Raw genomic sequence first — 19,321 nt, 5'->3', positions numbered from 1 at the left:
GCTAAGGGACGGACAAAAATTCAGGCATAGAACTGTAGCACGGCAGGATCTTTGGGGCAGTGTAAAGTTCAGGGTGGCTGGTGTGTGGTGTAGAATGGCTGAAGACAAAACTGGAGAGAGGTGGAGGCAAGATAGGGAGGGGATCAAGCTACAGACATGCAATTTGGAACTAGCAGAAATGGATTCTTGTACCAATTCCTTTAGTTCTTTTCTGAGAAATCTAAAGAAACACAGGTAGTGTTAGCATTTATTGATTTTTCTTCTGCGTACTACTGGGATCCTGCCAGGGAAACAAAGAAGACAAGGACTGGAACCCAAGCCAAAAGCCTAGAAGAAACAGCTTGGACCTGGGGAGATCCTTTTTATTTTCCATAGAAATGTTTTTGGAAATGGTAGGTAGTTCATAAGTGATCTTTGGTAATGTGTCTTAGAATCCATTGTGTTATTCTACAGGACAATAATTCAGAATTTTGAAAACCCGGTTTGGGGGATATAACTTGCTTGTTATTAGAATCTAACTTTATTGATCATTCAGAAATTGGAATATGAAGAGTTTTGAAGAAATGTTACAATAATTGTACTAGAAACTTAGAGTATGGCTATTATGGGGAAAGGAAGGGATGAGTTGACTCTAGCCAGAAGTTTCTAGACCTGGCTGGAATTTCTAATTCTTACACAGAACTCCTAATTCAGGATCTTAATTGGGCCTCAGGAATCTATATTTAAAAAAAAGAGTGCCGGGCACAGTGGCTCACACCTGTGTTCCCAACACTTTGGGAGTTGGAGGCAAGAGGTTTGCCTGAGCCTAGGGGTCCGAGATCAACTTGGGCAACTTGGTGAGACCTAGTCCCTACAATAAATGAAAAAATTAGCTGGGCATGGTGCTGTGTACCCATAGTTCCAGGTACTTGGAAGGCTGAGGTGGAAAGATTGCCAGAGCCCAGCAAGTTGAGGCTGCTGTAGTCGTGATTGTGTGACTACACTTCAGCCTGGGTGAACAGAGTAGGACTTCAACTAAAAGGAAATAAATTTTAAAAATCTTCCTGGTCGAGTATCAGTTGGCCTGGCATTTGGGAACCACTTCTTTCATCTTTGTGTCTTTCCTTCCAAGCTTGTGGCTCCTGTGCAATGCTGAGGAAAAAACTCAGATCTCCACACAGTTACTGGATAGGAGGAAGTGCCTCCTCCACCCCCACTGCATCGCCCAGCAGTGCTGAGAGGCAGGTCTCGATAGATGTGGATATCTTTAAGAAGTGAAGAAAGAATGTGTTCCCGTCCATGCTGTCTTCACACTCTAGACTCCCAGACATGATCTATTCTAAAATAGATTTTAACAATAAGTAGTGGTAGGATGAATACTTATTTTTTCAGCATTGACTCTGTCATAAATACTGTGCTAGGACTCGCAGACCTGGAGATGATAATGTTTGTTCTTTCTGTCATAGCATGTACAATCATATGTCAAATAAGGTATGTCACAATTGCGTTGTTAAAATATTTGGTTCACTGGTTATACCAGTAGCTTCAATATTATTGGTGGAATTAAAAAAAAATAACACATAACACAGGTGCTAGAAACTCACTTCAGATCTGTGTATCTAGAATCTGTGGGCACAAGCCAGTACTAATATATTATTTTAAAAACTACGCAAGTGACATCTGGATGTGGTGACTCATGCCTGTAATCTTAGCACTTTGGGAGGCTGAGATGGTAGGACTGCTTGAGGCCAGGAGTTCAAGACCGCCCTGTCTCTACAAAACAAAACAAAATCAATCAATAAATACAAGCTTCACAAACTTGCATTCACAAACCAAGGCTGAAGAAGCATCTACTATGTCTCATCGGCTCTCCTCGGTGAAAAGTAAATGAGCTCCTGTTACATACTTGTTACAATGGCTGAAATACAAAACACTGACAACATCAAATGCTCTCAAGGATTTGGAGCAACAGGAACTCTAGTTTGTTGTTGATGGGATTGTAAAATGGTACAGCTACCTTTAAAGATGGTTTGGCAGTTTTTAAAAATTTAATTTAATTTTTTTTTTTGAGTCAGAGTCTCACTCTCTTGTCCATGTTAGAATGCAGTGGCATGCTCATGGCCACTGCAGCCCTGACCTACTGATTCTTCCGCCTCAGCCTTCCAAGCAGTTGGAAATGCAGGCATGTGTCACCATGCTTGGCTAATTTTCTTTTTTTGATTTATTGTAGAGATGAAGTCTCATCATGTTGCCTAGGCTGGTCTCGAACCCCTGGACTCAGGCAATCCTCTCGGCTCGGCCTCCCAAAGTGCTGGGATTATAGGCTTGAGACACTGCGCCTGGCCCAGTTTGGCAGTTTTTAAAATAAAACGAAACATAATCTTACTGTATGATTCAGCAGTCATACTCATCCACACAGAAACCTGCACACAGACATTTATAGCAGCTTTATTCATAAATACCAAAACATGGAAGCAACCAAGATGTCTTAGTAGGTGAATGGATAAATAAACTGTGGTACATGCAGACTGTAGAATATTATTCAACACTAAAAGGAAATGAGCTATCTAGCTGTGAAAAGATATGAGGGAATATAAAAGCCCATTACTAAATAAAAAAAGCCAATCTGAAAAGGCCACAGTCTGTATAATTCCAGCTATAGATGTTCTGAAAAGGGCAGAACTTGGAGGCAATAAAAAGACCAGTGCCTCCTAGGGGGCTTGGGGATACATAGAATAGGTGAAGCACAGAGAATTTCAAGGCAGTAAAACTACTTGTGAGATACTGTAATGGTAGATGCAGGTCTAAGATAGATTTTATACATTTGTCTAAACCCACAGAAGCTGCAACATAAAGAGCAAACCTTCAAATAAATGATGGACTTTAGTTAATAATGTATTAATACTGGCTCATCAGTTGTAACAAATGTACCACACTAATGCAAAATACCAGGCATTGTGCTGGTTGCTAGATGGTGTAGTAAACAAGATAGTGTGCAGGCTAGGGGGAAAGGTGGACAGGAAGGGATCCTATGGGAATGAGGACAGGAAACTCAGGAAGACCAACCTGGTTGGATCAATATATGGTTAAATGAGTGCTTGATTCTGATTGATTAGATTGATGTTGAAGGTGAGGTTTGGAGGTTCAGTAGGAATCCAGCAGCATGCCAACATGGGCAGAAGTGTATTCCATACAGAGACAGCATGTGCAAAGGTACTGTGGTGAGAGGTCATGGTGTGGAGGAGAAAGAAGAGTGCAGTTGCAGTACAGAAAGCAGAGAAGCGTGGGCAGGTAATACCGAGAGCTACAGTATAATGGCCCTGCACTGCCTTGAATTTGAGGCTTTGCTCTTAGGATGATGAAATCTCACCAAAGGATTTTTAATTGTAAAAACTTAAATGATTTTGTAACTACCATTCTGCAGTGTGTTTTGTCAGTAGAACATTACTAATGCCTTAGCCCTCATATATTTCTCTCCCTGGTCATATTCCCTCACCCTCCTCCACCCTCAGCTTTGTATTACTCATTCCTGTGCTTTCTGTATAGTTTTACCATGTCTGTTTCCCAGGATACTAAATAATTTCATTTGTCTATCATTACAGGAAGTCATACAGCATGTATTCTTCTGACCTGCCTTTTTAACTCAGTATTTTTGCTACTGGGCTTCATTGACATTTGGTACAGTTTGCTTGTGACTGCTGCAGAGCGTTCCATTGTATTGATAGGTTTTATCCATTTTGTCTCTGATGGAGAGTCAGGCTGCTTCCAGCCACTTGCCGCCAGGGATAGCACCGCTGAGGACATGCCTGCACGTGACCTGGGGCCAGAGTGGCAACCGGGCTGACTTCAGACAGGGGGCCTACCTGCACACACACCACCTGACACGCATGCACCAGTTTATTCTCTGGCATGAGTGGAGGGTCCCTCTATTTGCTCCACATTCTTTTGCATCCCACAGTGGTTTCAGTTTGCATTTTCCTGGTTGCTAGTGAGGTTGAGTGTCTGTGTTTATGGGCAGTGTTTCCTTCTCTGTGAAGTGCTTGCTTATGCTGTTTGGCTGTGTTCCTCTGGGATTCTCTTTTTGTGTTGATTCATGGGAATACTTCATATACGATTAGGTGCTCATCAGGTTTATCGACTACAGGTTGCACCTTCCAGTTGATAGCTTGCATTTTTCTTTCTTTATGATGTGCTTTGAAATCAGAGTTTTTAGTTTTCATGTCAGATACCGACATTACCTACAATTTTTCCTTTATTGTCTATGAAGAAGTCCTGTCCTATGGGGATGAAACAGTGCTGTGCCTGAGATTTTCTTCACCATGACATAGTAGTGGGAGGACGAGTAGAAGTGCAGATGGCGCTTGGGGGGGCGTGGGCTGCTAACCTTGCAGGTGGGCAGTGAGTGCGTGTAGCTCCCCACACAGCCCTTCACTTGTGTGTTTTAAAGTGTTCACGAGGAGGAGAAGACATTTAAGAAAGAATTCCTTCCTAGCCTATGAGGTGGTGAACATTTTGTCTTCTAAAAGCTTTGTTTTATTTATGGTTTTGCCTTTTAAATCTGCTGGCATTGAATTTTGTCATTAGTGTGAATAGGAGAATTCAATTTCTTATTTACCTGTGTGGATAACCTGCCATTAGCATTATAGTGATTAGCATCATGCACAGAATAGGCTGGCTTATTCTGTCATAAGTTGGGTCTCTGTACATCTTGGTTTGTTTCTGGGCTCAGTTCTGTGGAATTTCTGATTATCCTTGTGCCAGAATTTCACCATTCTCAGTACTATAGCCTTGATCTCTGGTTGGACAAATCTGTCTACATAGTATTTCTGCAAGAGATCGAGACAATTCTTAATCACTCGCACTTTGACTTACGTTTTTGGCTGGAATTATACTGCCTCAGTAGAGCAATTTGGAGAGAATAAATATCTAATATTGAGTATATTCAAGGAAATGTTATATTTCACTATCGATTTCAATTGTCTTCAATGTCTTTACTTATTTTTTTTTCTTCTTTCTTTATGAGGTCTCACTCTGTTGCCCAGACTGGAGTACAGCTCACAGCAGCCTTGACCTCCTTCCTGGGTTGAGACAATCCTTCTACCTCAGTTTCCAGGACTACAGGCACATGCCACCATGCCTGGCTGTTATCCAGGCTGGTCTCAGACTCCTGGGCTCAAGCATTCCACCCGCCTTGGCCTCCCAAAGTGCTGGAATTACAGGCATATGCCACCATGCCTGACCATCTTCAATGCTGTTTAGTAAACTTTTCTTCATAAAGGGTTCATACATCTTTTGTTTGGTATAGTGCTAAATCTTTATTTTTGGGTGCTTTTTAAAGTGTATTTTTTCTTTAATTATATTTTCAAACTGCTCATGTATAGAATGTAAACTACTTTTGTAGATGGATTTTATATTAAACAACCTTGCTTAATTCTAATTAATTTTTATAATTGATTTGCAAATTCCTTTGGGTGACCATATCTTCTGTAGAGTAGTGTCTTCCCTTTTGACCCTCCTGATCCACTGAGCAGGCTGTGACTCTGAACACAGGATTTCATAGGAGTACAACCATGACTATCCTCATCTAACCTTGATCTTAAGGGAAAGTCTTGCATCTCACCATCTTTTCTTACCTTGGTGCTATCTCCCCACCTTTCCCAAATTAAGGAAATATCCTCATCACAGAGTTTTTTAGTCTAGGGAGTGGCATGCATTTCGATTGCTCTGCCTGCCATGTTCAGAGGGGGCTAGAGTAAGGGCTAGTATTGGGAAGCAATGAACAGATGCTACACAGTGACTGGCACAGAAAGAAACTCTTGGGTGGAGCAGCTGCCGGGAGTTTGGGAAAGACCCTGTGGGACGTTTCCTTAGGACAGGAGCGTGCAGTCAGCCTGCATCCTGACAGGTCCCCTGGGCTGGTCACATTCTACCAGACCAGACCGGGTCAGAGGAACCTCCTCTATACAGCTCCCAGTGACAGAGCCATATGCGTATCTAGGAGAGAACAGGCATGACTGGTTGGGGTGGGTGCTCCTGCCAGCCCCTGGATGGGCCTGTCCAGGAGAGAGAATTCACGTGAGGAAGTTGCTGTGGCAACTGAGGGAAACGCGGGTCTCGTCCCAGGACTTGTCCTGGGTCCCACGCAAGAAGCAAGAAGAGTGTGTACCTGCCTCACTGTTGAGTATGACTCCTTGTGTGGGAAGGGTTCCTATGCTGCGTGAAGCTGCATGTCCTGATGCTCTCTGGAGACAAAACAGCCCTACTTTATGTGTTACCACGGCCTTCATCCTTGTGTCACTTTTTTCTCCAGGTAGTGTTAGCAATTATCTTGAAAATACAACTGTCTCTCCAACAACAAATACCCTTAGACTCTGAGGAAAAGATGAGATCTCCCACAGTAAAGGACATTAAGTGAAGAATGCTGCCCTGCCCCTGCTGGTGGATACAGAACTGACAAGAAAAGGTGCAGGGCTGCAGGGAGCCTGCAGGTCTATGTGGACCCAGAGGGCTGGGTGGAGCCTGTGGGCACTGGAGCCTGAGGGGGAGCATGGCCATTGTGGGGGACTCACAGCCATCATGGGGAGCTTGTGGCCATCATGGCAGGCTCGTGGCTATTGTGGGTCTCACAGCCATTGTAGGGAGCTCACAATGGGCCCCATCCAAGGTGGCAGGGTCATCCTCTCCAGAAGGCCAAGCACAGACACAGACCCTCTTGGAGAGAAAGAGTCCTCAGGGCTGCTCACACTCTCCCCCACGCCGCCCCAGGCCAGGCCTGGCTGAAAGGTAGGTGGCTACCCTGGGGTCTTCTGCAGGGAGTGGGCTCAGTAGGCAGCAGGGGCTTGAGGGAGATCTGAGCCTGTTACACAGATAGCTTGATGATCTGCCTGGTCTCCACCTGACCACTCTCACAGAGGTCTGCCTTATGTTTTCAAAAGTGCCTTGACACTCCATGGTACCCATGTCCCTGCCCCCTGCTATCAGCATCTAGAATAGGTGTAGTTTTTTGCTATTATAATGACATTACACATTTTATTTTCACCAGGTATTCAATATTACGCCTTTATTATACTTTACTAACTTAAAAATTTGACATTCTTTAAAAATTTATGTTATATTTAATCCTCACTTTATCTTATCTTAGACCCACCATTTCTTAGGTTTTTGCTCAAGGTTTTTTTTTTTTTTTTTGTATGAAAAGCTGTAAATGTAACAGAATTTACAAGCAATAGTATAATGAGCAGAATACCCATTGGGTAGGTTTCATAAATGATGACGTATGCTTCAGATTGAGCTTCTTTCTTTTTCTTTTTTAAAGAACTATCAGGCTTTTCTAAAAGTCACGTATAGCCCGCCTAGAACATGTTTTTATATTTTCTTTTTTGTTTATTTGCTTGGTTTTTTTGGGTGGGGGCTCACTCTCCCCGAGGCTGGAGTGCAGTGGCATGCTTATAGGCACTGCAGCCTTGGCCCACTGGGCTCAGGTGATCCTTCTGCCTCAGCCTTCCAAGTAGTTGGAACTACAGGCATGCGCCACCTTGCCCAGCTGATTTTTGGTTTATTGTGGAGTCAAGGTCCCGCCAAGTTGCCCAGACTGGACTCAGCAGTCTTTTCACCTCTGCCTCCCAAAGTACCAGGAATACAGGGGTGAGCCACCACACCTGGTTTTTATATTTTCTTATCTAATATGTATGGAATGATAAATGACATTGTTTTGATTTTTAAGTAAATGCTATGTTGTATATGTCCTTCTGTACCTACTTTTTTTTGAGATGTGTTCTTGTTCATCTGTATCAGTTTTTATCTTTTATTTATTTTATTTTAGTTTTTTTGAGTTGGAGTCTCACTCTGTCGCCCAGACTGGAGTGCAGTGACTGGAGCGGCCACTGCAGCCTTGACCTGCTGGGCTCCGGCGATCCTTCCGCCTCAGCCTTCAAGTAGCTGGAACTACAGGCACGTGCTACCATGCCCAGCTGATTTTTTGATTTATTATAGAGATGAGGTCTCACCAAGTTGCCCAAGCGGGTCTCGAACTCACGGGCTCAGGCAATCCACTCACCTCAGCCTCCCAAAGCACGGGATTACAGGCTGAGCCACAGAGCCCAGCTCAGTTTTTATCTTTTAAAGCTAGTGCAGGTGATGTTGATGTCAAACCTCAGAGGTTGACAGAATAGATGCCCCCAGAGGGAAGCCAGGACATTACTCCTCTGGAGCAGAAAGTCTGCTCCTTTTTCCCATATAGTGCAGAATTCCCAAGTACAAAATCAGGTTCTCCTGAGATTGCTGGGACCTTTGCTTTTCAAGTATCTGCTCTTGTGACTACTTCTTCAGTTTTCACTGAGTTTGTTTTATTTAATTTGGGATATGACATGATACAGGCTGTCTGATCTTGTGGCTTTTTAGAAGTTCTGTTTTTTTAAATTGAGAATTGATTGTTTTGGAAGAATTGATACCCTCCTTTTCAGCCATGGTCTAGTTTAAAAGAGCATAGGATATGTCTCTCCAAGATGGCCACCTCTGTGTTTATTAATGCTGTGAGGTTTGTTAATGACTTTTTTCAGTGTTAGGTAGCAAATGAGGAATTTCTAGTGACTTCATAAGTAAAGGCTAATTAGACTTTTAGATTTTGCTTTTCTAAAATTCAGAGATAGACAGAAACTAATTTATTTTGTCATAGACTTATAAAACCACTTAGATGGTTAGATAAACCTTGATGCTCTTTTTCTGCTTTCTTGAACTTTGCTCAGTCAGTACAAGTGTTCTTTGCTGTTCGAACTCTGATTAATTGAACCAAGAAATTGAATACATTGAGATAAAGTTTGCTACTTACAACTGTGGCACCAAGTGTGTTTGAATGATGCTGTATCCCTTGATAGCAGATGTCTTAATATCCACATTTAGGGGTGAGAACTATTTAGAGGGCTAGGATGCTCTTGTAAGGACCAACCCAGCTTACTGTTCTGCATGTTTCTGTATGAGCGGTTATGCAGTCAGTAAAGCAACGCTTTTCCTTGGTGACTACTCTAGTTCTTAGAAAGTTCTTTATATCAACTTGAAATATGCGTTCCTGGTGGAATTTTTTTCGTTGTTCAATTCTTCTATGCATGGTACAGATTCCGTCTTATTCTTCCTTTGACTTAGGCTTCTCCAGTAACCATTCCTCAGGTGTTACAGCCTCCCCTTGCCTGCCCTTTTCTCCTGGGTACTGGCCTTGACTCTTCCCACGTGGTCTGGCCAGCCTGCAGACTCTGAGTTGGCTTCTGCTTTCCCCAACTCTTAGATGCTGGAAGTTGGTGCTCCATCCTTTGCCTCCCTGGGCACTGACTTCGTACCTGGTCTCAGACCAGGCTTGGCTTGCCTGACTCGCTCTGCCATGCCTCCTCTCCTGCAGGGCTGCCAGACTGTCCCTGCTCCTCCTCCTGTACTCCAGACCCTGTACCTGCCTTTCTGGAAAGGTCATTTGTAGTACAATGGGCACAGATTGCATGAAAGTTTTCTTCCTATAACTTTGCATCTTCTATATACTATTGATGTTTAGTAAATATGGGTATGTCCATTTGAACATGTTTAAAATAGTTGGAAAAGTTTGCCCCTCCCCCCCTTTTTTTGCAAGCATTGGAAACTAATGGTGGTAGAGATTATGTAGATTTATTTAATCTTGGAATGAAAATTTTCAGAGGTATATTTTTGGGGTAGCACTAGAAAATCAGATATTAGCACTTGTCTGCTTTATAGAATTAAAAAAAACCTTTTTAACTATTCTTTGTTTTGTTTGCTGTAACATCTAAATATATGCCGAGTGATAGAAGAGTATTTGTTAGGTTGGGCTAGGAATGGGATGTGAGGTAAGGCTGACTGTAGTTCTAAGTTGAGGTTCCAGTTTAACTCCATTCCTTTTTGAAATTTATCTTACTTTACTTTAGAGCAAAGGCCAGATGGCTTCATTTAGATGTGGTGAATCATCCGAGGAAGTAGGTAACTGAACCGCCCTGTATACCAGGGTGAAAAGTCAACGTAGCACAACTGAGGAACTGCAGTGCATGTTTCTTTTTTTTTTCATTCTTAAAAAAGTTCTTAATATTTAAAAAATATTTTTAAAATTTTGGAAATATCTTAATTTCATAATTAAACATTTTTTCTGCCTATTTTTTAGTCTGCATACTTTTCTAACATAAAAGTGGAGGTAGAGAGCCTACCTTTGTGGTGTCTGTGAGAGGAGGAAGAGAATGAAGAGCCAGCACCTCCACTCTGGCTAGTGTCTCTTGTGAGAAAGATGCTCTTGTCATGGAGACAGCCAGTGCTTCCGCTCAGCTGATTTGGGCCTAGAGAACAAGCCCTGATTTAGAGGAGGCCTGCGGCCTGCAGAGATAGACCCTGGGTTATTAGACATTTCTGTCACCTTCAGAAACATGGAGAAAAGGTAATTTACTTGTTGGATTAAGTTATGATAGAATAGTGACTCACTGTGGATTCATAAAGGTTTATTTGAGGTCAGTGGTTCAGTGTGATTCTCCAAATTGTTCTTTCCTTGAATCTCTTTGGTTTCATGCAGTAATATACTTTGTTTAAAGGAAAGTTTTTGGTTTTCAGAAAGTTTTTAGCATGTGACAGCCAAAAATAGAATGAAAAAAAAAACTATCATTTTCACATGAATGTTGTTGCTACGTGATCTAGCTTTTCATTTTTATTATTTGAAAGTTAAGTATGGAAGATTAGCTACAAGACATTATAAACCATACTTTACATTAATTTGAGTCATAATATTAGAGCTTAAATAGATTTTTAAAAAATATTCTTTGGTCCAGATCTGACCGTGATTCAGAGTCACCTGAGATCAGGCCTTTAACAGTTACAGCAACGTCTGTAGGAGATGCAGATCAGCAGCATTATTGTTTGTTTAGGAACGTTTCCCTGTGTGTGTGCACATTGCTGTATGTATCTGTATGTGTGTGAGTGAGCATGCGCTTGTGTGCACACATACCTTAGAAGTGCGGGGTCTGTATCCAGATGTGTTGTTCAGTCAGGAACGTCTCCTTGTGTGCATATGTGTTTCCGTGTGTGCTGCATGTTGCATGCATGTGTGAGGTACCTGTGGGCACACGCACGCCAGTCTCACTATTTCCAGCTACTTGAACTGCCGTTTCTTAGATGGAAGCTGTGCTGAGATTTCTTCTTAGGGAGAACCAGGATCAAAGGCCTGTGGCATCTCAGAGCTTGTGCACCGAGGCCCTTGGTGAGGGGAATTTCAGATATAAGGGGGACCCAAAAACCCCAGAATTTATTTATAAAAAATTGTGTGTTTATTTTTTATATTTAAACATACAAGTTTAAACACTGTAGTTACCTTTAAAGTACTCTCTGTTTGATGCAATACACCTATGGAGACAAAATAGTTTTTGAATTCATCTATTTGGATGCCTTTTACGCTTCTGTCATTTTTTGTTTCACCTCTTCCATATTGGCAAAATGTTTCCCTTTGAGGACTTTTTTTATCCAGAAAAACAAAAAAGCTGCTTGGGTGAGATCAAGTGAATAGGAAGGGTTGGCAATGAGGGTCATGCTGTTTTTGGTTTAAAAAAAAACAAGCCGGGCTTGGTGGCTCAGCCTGTAATCCCGCGCCTTTGGGAGGCTGAGGTGAGTGGATTGCCTGAGCCTGCGGGTTCGAGACCTGCCTGGGCAGCGAGACCTCATCTCTACAATAAATCAAAAAATCAGCTGGGCGTGGTAGCGCATGCCGGTAATTCCGGCTACTCGGACGGCTGAGGCAAAAGGATTGCTGGAGCCCAGCAGGTGAGGCTGCACTCCAGTCTGGGTGACTGAGTGAGACTCCAACTCAAAACAAAAAAAAAAACAAACACTTGCTGAACGCTCAACACAGTATGGGCAGGTGTGTTGTCATGGTAGAAGAACCAGTTACCTCAGGACGTTTCTTCCGCAGATCATGACGCAGCCTTCTCAGAACTTCCAGATATAAACTTCAGTTGACTGTTTGATCTGGAGGAACAGATTCCGAGTATACTACAAGGGGCCCACCCTTGAAAAGATACTTTTGGGCTTTTTTGGGTCCCCCTCATAGATTGTGGCTTGTGAGCTTTACACATTCTCATCTGGAGGAGAGACGAGCATGACCTACACTTGTTTCTGGTCCTTAGAGACCAGGCCAGCAAGAGCTTGCACCCTGATCATACCATGCCAGTTGTGGACTTAGGAGCCCCTCATGACTTTGCAGCAGAAACTGGCCTTCAGAGGTGCAGAAGAAAGGTGTGGGGAGTTTTCCTGTGTTATTTATTTTGGCAGATAGGCAATGTGCAAGGTGGTTTGTGGGTTGTGCTCCTCCTGCTGGTGGTGTTCAGATTCCGAGGCTCTCTTTCGAAGAAGAAAACGAGTTTGCGGAGAGCCAAGAAGTGGCGTCCACTTGCCAGTTCCCATTTGCCAGCTGATGTGACCTTGGAGCTCACTTTCTCTCCAGAGCCTCTCAGACCAGCTCCATGGGTGAGCTGTGGGGGCCTCTGGGCCCAGCATTCTGTGGGGGATCAGGCTGACCTGTCTGCTCATCCTGCTGTTGTGTCTCAGCTGTTCCCCGCTATGGTATAGAATTCCTTACTTTTACAAGACAGCATACACCAGCATGCAGTGGAACAGGCTATGGGGTCATATTTTAAGAGAACATAGAATCCCAAATTACTGATCCTATAAAGCATGTTAATATGTGCAACCTAATAATGATTTTACTTAACAATTAAAAATGACAGTTTTTATATTTGAAAGCTTTCTCGTTAGCTAAGGACCTCATTGTAAAGTAGTTTAGAGAACTTGTCTTGTATATCACATGTAAGGGAAAGTGTTCTGTTCCTATTTTGTTCCTTTCATGCTTGCCAGAGCTTTTGGTTTTGCTGCAATCTCAGGTTAATAGCAGCAGTGAACAGAGAGAGGCTGAGTTACAGAGGACACCGTCATATCCCAGCAGAGGGAATGTGCATTCAGAAAATGCAAGGGGAAGATGCTATTGGAAGTTCATTGAGGACTCTGGGAGGTGTAAACCCTAGCCTCAGTGTAGAACGTGGCTCAGGATAAGATGAAGTATTTCTTCATGTGAAACATCAGTTTCTAAAGACTGCTTGAGTGGCGGGAGCAATGGTGCCTCGTGTATGAGTGGGGTGAGGGTGAGGGTGAGTGATAGGCTGACTCCAAAAGTATTGTGGGAGGGTGGTGTCCTGTTCACAGCTTTTTTGTGATTTTCTCTCCATGTTGGTGAAACAGCCAGACCTGGTCCATTTGGAATGCCTGGGATGGTGCCGCCGCACGTTCCTCCTCAGATGCTCAACATTCCGCAGACCTCTCTGCAAGCAAAGCCCATGGTAAGAGGGTTCCTGGTTGGGTGGGCGGGCTAGACGCAACTCATGCTTGCATTTTAATGAACGCTAAAATCATTTCTTAAGCTTCCAGATGAATATGTGAAATAGATGCCAGTATTTGTTGACTTACAAATGAGCCAGGAAAAGGCAGTACAGACCTGAGCCGGGTCCCACCAACAGTGTGCATGTGACTGTGCTTTTACTTCTGCCCATAGGTGCCCGGCCCAGGGGGCGCTCTGGGCCAGGGTCCATACCCATACAGCCTCGCTGAGCCAGCGCTCACTTTAGACACAAGCGGGAAGAATCTGACGGAGCAGAACAACTACAGCAACATTCCTCATGAGGGAAAACACACGCCGCTGTATGAGCGGTCCTCGCCCATCAACCCAACCCAGGGCGGCAGCCCCAACCACGTGGATGCTGCCTACTTCCCCGGCTCTTCCACATCGTCATCCTCAGACAATGATGAGGGAGGTGGAGTGGCGACAAAGTGAGTGGCATAGGTCACTGAGCCCCCTGGTTTGGGTGACCTGGGAGGCTGTCCTCTGGCCTGTGGCCACACAAGCATTTTCAAAGGTGTGATCTGCTGCAGGTAGGTGAAGGTCATGCTGTGCTCAGAAGGTCCCATTAGATAGGGAGGAGAGAGGAAGAGTTCTTGGGAGAATCTACCATTTAAAATTTGCACTGTTCTGGCCTGTGGCCTAGAGTTAACAGGAGGCTTTCTGTTTGACAAGAAACTGGTTTGTGTAATGACTAGAACATGAAAGGGACACACACCAATCCTCTGCCATACCCTGAAAGCACTACCCTCTTGACTTGTTGATCAAGGGAAATGTAAATCTCTTCTCCTAAACTCAGTAGCTCTCAGAAACATTACTGAAATAACACTGTTGCCCAACTAAAGCCATAGGAAGCTGCCTAGACCCAGGCCAGAATTTTTTTCTCAAGGAGTATTTTAAAGTGTCCTCAAATAAATGAATTCTCAAATACATAATTAGTTAAAATCTGATCAAAGAAATCTTAAATATGCAATCCTGCCTCCCTTAAACTATCATATATTTAAACACACACACACACACACACACACACACACACACGAAGGAAGCGTCCTTCTTTTAAGTCTGTGTCTCCTTTTCCTTAATTTGAATTCTACTTTACAGGGTAGTAACTAGGGCTGGTTGACAGTATGTCCGTTTCTGATGTAAGAAATCTAAGAGATGCAGTTTTCAGTCTCTGTGCAAGTTCTTACTGTTGTGTCACCTGAAGCAAGGGAATTTTCCTCTTGGTCCTCAGCTTGTCCACCCGTTAAATGGGAATGAATGTCTGCTGACATAGGGCAGCAGTTCTGAAGAGTTTCCTGCCACCCAGGAATTGCATACCCTGTGTATAGCAGAGGAGGATGAAATTAATAAAATTTTTTTTGCTGTATGTGTAGTCCTAAAGCTCTAAAATGAAGTAAAAAGTTGTAAGGTAGCTTTCAAACTTTTAAATTAACTTCTAGCAAGATAATACTCAGGACATATTGAATCAGAATCTCTGGGTCGGGGCCTAGAAATCTGCATTTTCAATAAGCATACCAGGGAGTCTTAGGCACATTGAAGTTTGAGAACAGCTGCTAGATAGACTTAGAAGCCCTTCCATGCTAGGACTCTAAGGCACTGTCAGCAAGATCAAATAACCCATACAGTGCAGGTTGATCTTGATAAAAAATGTTCTTTCTAAACTCTGAAACATAGGTAGATAGAAGCAAGACATAAAGCAAAAGAAGTAAGCTTCATGACTGAGAGTTAAGTACAAGTTACATAGCCATGAAAGCTGGCAGAGACACTGACTGGGGCGTGGTGGCCATGGCATGTTTCGACTGAGGTCTTGTTCCTCAGGGAACAAATTCAGAAGAATGCAAGCTGCTTATCTGATTGGGTGTGTTGTCCTTGCTTGGGTGAGAGCTGAGTGTGGAGGAAGTGGGACTGCCTGAACATGACCCTCCCTTCTGAGTGGTCAGCGCTTACCTGTTTGTCCAGGCTTAGGTCAGGCTTTTCCTGGGTCCTGGGTACCCGTTGTCTCACTCCAATGTGGCATTTTTACTGTTTTCTGGAGATGAGTCTTCTTTCTGCAGCTGGGATTTGGATTGCTCATGTCTGATGTTTGCCACCCTTGCAGTGTGGAATTAGGGTACACACCACCCTGGAATCTGAAGGTTGGATGTAGGCTGGTGATTTAGCAATGACTTCATTACCTTGAACCTATTCTACCTTTATTATAGTAAATGAGAGACAGCCATGTTAGAATTGAGATGAAGGGAGACAGAGGAGACAGGGTGCCTGTACTTGAGACTTTGGAAAGCACTTACCTCAGACCCCTCATCAGGAGTGCCTGTTCTAGAAGCTTTGGGAAGCACTTGCCTCAGGATCAGGCCCTCCATCATCAAGGATGCCTGTTCTGGAAGCTTCGGGAAGCACTTTCTTTGGGAAGCACTCGTCTCGGGTCCGACCCTTGATTGCGAGCATCCTTTGCTGGTGGTGGGTGCAGTGGTACGACATGGATTCATGTGTGTGACAGGGTGCTGAGAAAGGACACTGGGGATGATTTTCAGCAAGGTTTTGAGCCTGTCGAATATAGCTTGTGACTGTGCTTGAGAGGACAATACTTACTTGCATAGTTTACCACAAAATTCAATAGGAGTAATAAGTCAGAACTTATTTACCTTTGATCAAACTTAAATTAGGATGCTGGACCTTTGCTGTCCTTTCAGAATGTTCCTGAGGGGAAGGAAATTACTCACTCAGCCAAGAAGTGCAAGAGCGCTTAGTACTTACCAGTAGACGGGGCAGAGGATGGGATGGATGATGACTGTGCTTAGAGCTTGTGTTCTAGTGGAGGTCAGCCTATAATCAGGAACAAACAAGCCTGACGATGCGTGGGAAAACATGCCGAGGAGTGGCTGAGCAGGCTGCTGGGAGCACTGGAGGGGGAAGGACTGGCAGGAAGACCTGGGATAAGGAAGTGAGGATGACACTGGACTGTGGCGTGGTGAGCCTCAAGACTGGGCCTTGTAGAGCTGGACACAGGAGATACCCAGAGTGTGCTTGAAGTGGCCCTGGGAAGGAGATACTTGGTATTTCTTTGGAAGTGAGTTTATTCCTATCTGGACACCATTTACCCTCAGGACGGTGGGTTTCATGCTGTTGGCAGAAGTTCAGGGACGTTTGAACTCCAGAGCTCTTATCTTAACAACTGAAGACAATGATGGTGGAAATGTTTATAATTTCTAGACTGAAAAATAATGGTAGATTGAGGCTTCTAGGTGCCCAGCAGGCATGACCCAGTAATTCTGACTGTCTGACCCTGACTCATTGTGCCCTTCTTGTCTCAGGGTGCTCTCAGGGTGAACTGGGCTAGCATTGGCCAAGGATTACCCAACAAGTAACTCACTACATAGAACAAAATATCTGCAACAGAAAGCAAGGGGCCAGTTTCTATAATTTGCTTTATCTAAGGAACCACTGAGCTAAAGCCAGTCTCCAATTTCTACAGTTTAAAATTGTTTTCTATGGTACACATTCATTGATACCACAAGGAATTAATAATGTGGAACTATCTGTTAAATAAAGGGCCTAGTTTCTCCAACAGTCAGTGATACTTCTTAAAAGGGTGATAGGTGATAGGGACTGTTACAGAATAAAAGAGACACCAAAAAAAGAAAGAAGCTTCCTATGAATTAAAAAGGTGGGTGTTTTAAGTGGCAAAAGAGATAAAATATGCAGGGTAAGGTGTTGTGTGCCTTTGGTCCCTGTCATTTAGGAGGCTGAGGCAGTAGGATCACTTGAGCCCAGGAGGTTACGGCTGCAGTGAGCTATTATTATGGCACTACTGTACTCCAGCCTGGGTGACAGAGCAAGACCCCATTTCTGAAATTAAAAAAAAAAAAGATATAAACATGCATTCACAGAGGAAACACAGGTGCGAGAAAACATAAAAGTTTGTTCACCCTTATACTAAGAAAATCAAAGGAATGCCACATGAAATATAATAGGATAGCATTTGTAAAAATCTACACAATTGTTAGAAGACTGAGGCAGAAGGATCATCTCAGCCCAGCAAGTCGAAGCTGTAGTGACTATTAATGTGCCACTGCACTCCAACTTGGGCGACAGAGTGAGACTTCAACTCAACAAAAAAAGAAAATCTATGCAATTGTCAAACATTTGTAAAGACAAAATGTGGTGGGGGCATGGATGGAGTTAGTGGGTCTGAGCCCTGCTTAGCATTGCTGCACGTCACTGTGAGCTGCAGGTGAGAGTCTTGGGCATTCTTCATGGAGTCTGTTCCATACCTGCAGGAAGCTGGGTATGAGGTGTGTGTCTTAGCAGCATTGGTGAGAGCAGGTGTCTGTGCCCCCATGTTGTTGGCAGGGACCGCCACCCAGGGAGCATCACACACACTGCAGAGAATGTTCACGTGTGACCCACAAGTCCAGGAGAACGCATCCACAGATGGCAGTGGGTCTGGATGTGGCTCTCAGCTAGTCTTCTGGGGTGTCTGGGGCAGATTCTGTGGGGGCCGCTCGATCTCCTTTCCATTGAGCCTCTTAAGGGTCGTATCCAGCATTTTGGGCTCTGGAAGGCTGTTCATGTCTGTTCCACTATACTGGTAGAATGGAGGGTGTGAACTGGCTCTTCTTCTGAAGTCAGAATTTCTCTTTAGAAGTTTTGGAAAGTCTGTGTTAGACCAGGAGTTCTTCAAATGTGAGAAACCTTCTTGCTGCACAGCTGTGGCTGCCTGAGGTATTTTTCCAGTAAACGATAGGTGAGCCTGTTGAAAGCTCAGTCCTGAGTTTAATTGGTGGCTTCGCAGACACAACATTCTTCTTTCTAGCAGTGTCTGTGTCTCTTGGAAAACAGACTCGTGGTGCCTTGGGCAGTGATTGAGACTGAACTAAAGTAGTTTGGCAGTAAAATAAGAAAGAAATGTGCTGTTTTCTCACTAAATGATCTCCCTCCGGCTTCTTTTATTAGAGCAACATTAGCACATGCTTCTTGCTTTATTCTTGCTTAAAATGTTTAAAATGAAAGTGACATTCTTGTTTTTCTTCTCTTCTTGACCTCTGTCAGGCTTTTGGAATATTGTTTTGTTTGAGTTAAGAATTATGGTGAAATCTTTATGGAGGTGTTTATTTTTTTTTTTTCATGGATTCATTTGGACTTGTAGAATTTGAATCAATTCTGAGATTGCTAAATTAAAATTTTTAATTCTTTATTTTATATCTTTTTTCTACCTATCATCTTGATACAAAGTTATTTAGAATTCAAACATGGGGAAGTACAACATGTACCATGATCCTACTCTAGAGAAATAACTATCAAAAGATTGGTGAATAGTCAAATATCTTATTGTTCTCCATATATACTAAAATAGGATTTTTATAATAATGGGTATATTATTATAAACTAGGGACAGCAACTTGCCTTTTTCCTTTTTTCTTTTTATATTTAACATCATTATATAAAGTTATAGTTATTATTGCTTGTGCATATAAGTGTAAATATTAATAAGATCTGCACATGTAGACTTTATTGCTTTAATATTTTTGCCTGTTATTACTGACATTTTTAAATGGCTATGTAAAAGTCCTGTTTAGAGATGCCCTTTTTTTCAGCTTTGTGGCTTTCTTTGTATATATTTGTTTGATTTTCTTGTATATTAAATCATATGTATCTTAAGCAGAAAGCCCAGTATAATAGAACATCTCAATATTGATTGTTTATTTTGATGTGTCGTGTTATGTCAGCATCTCCTACCTAAGCTTGGCAGCCCCCACACTCCCTGCTAATTTACACTCATGACACTGACCCCTGTAGGACTGAATCTGGACTTTAAAAGATGAACTGCAGGAAGGCAGGCTGCCCATATCAGTATCCAGGGGACTCGGTGAGCAGCATGGGGTCAAGGTTTGGGTCTCTTGGCTGTTGTTTCTGGGTATAGCATGTGAC

At 43.1% G+C, this 19,321-nt stretch overlaps 1 protein-coding gene across 1 annotated transcript in view; it reads left to right on the top strand.

Annotated features, from left to right (window-relative positions):
• Positions 1-19,321, top strand: part of FAM120A (family with sequence similarity 120A) — a 90,255-nt gene that overhangs the window by 26,631 nt on the left and 44,303 nt on the right. The window contains exons 5-6 of the mRNA XM_021712721.1: positions 13,237-13,334; positions 13,547-13,821. Of these exons, the coding sequence (XP_021568396.1) occupies positions 13,237-13,334; positions 13,547-13,821 (373 nt within the window). The remainder of the gene's footprint in view (positions 1-13,236; positions 13,335-13,546; positions 13,822-19,321) is intronic.

This window comes from Carlito syrichta, unplaced genomic scaffold (assembly GCF_000164805.1).
Source record: "Carlito syrichta isolate Samal-C Ts95f unplaced genomic scaffold, Tarsius_syrichta-2.0.1 Scaffold303625, whole genome shotgun sequence".
In the NCBI taxonomy this organism is placed as follows: Eukaryota; Metazoa; Chordata; class Mammalia; order Primates; family Tarsiidae; genus Carlito; species Carlito syrichta.
This window is presented reverse-complemented; position numbering and strand designations above follow the sequence as displayed.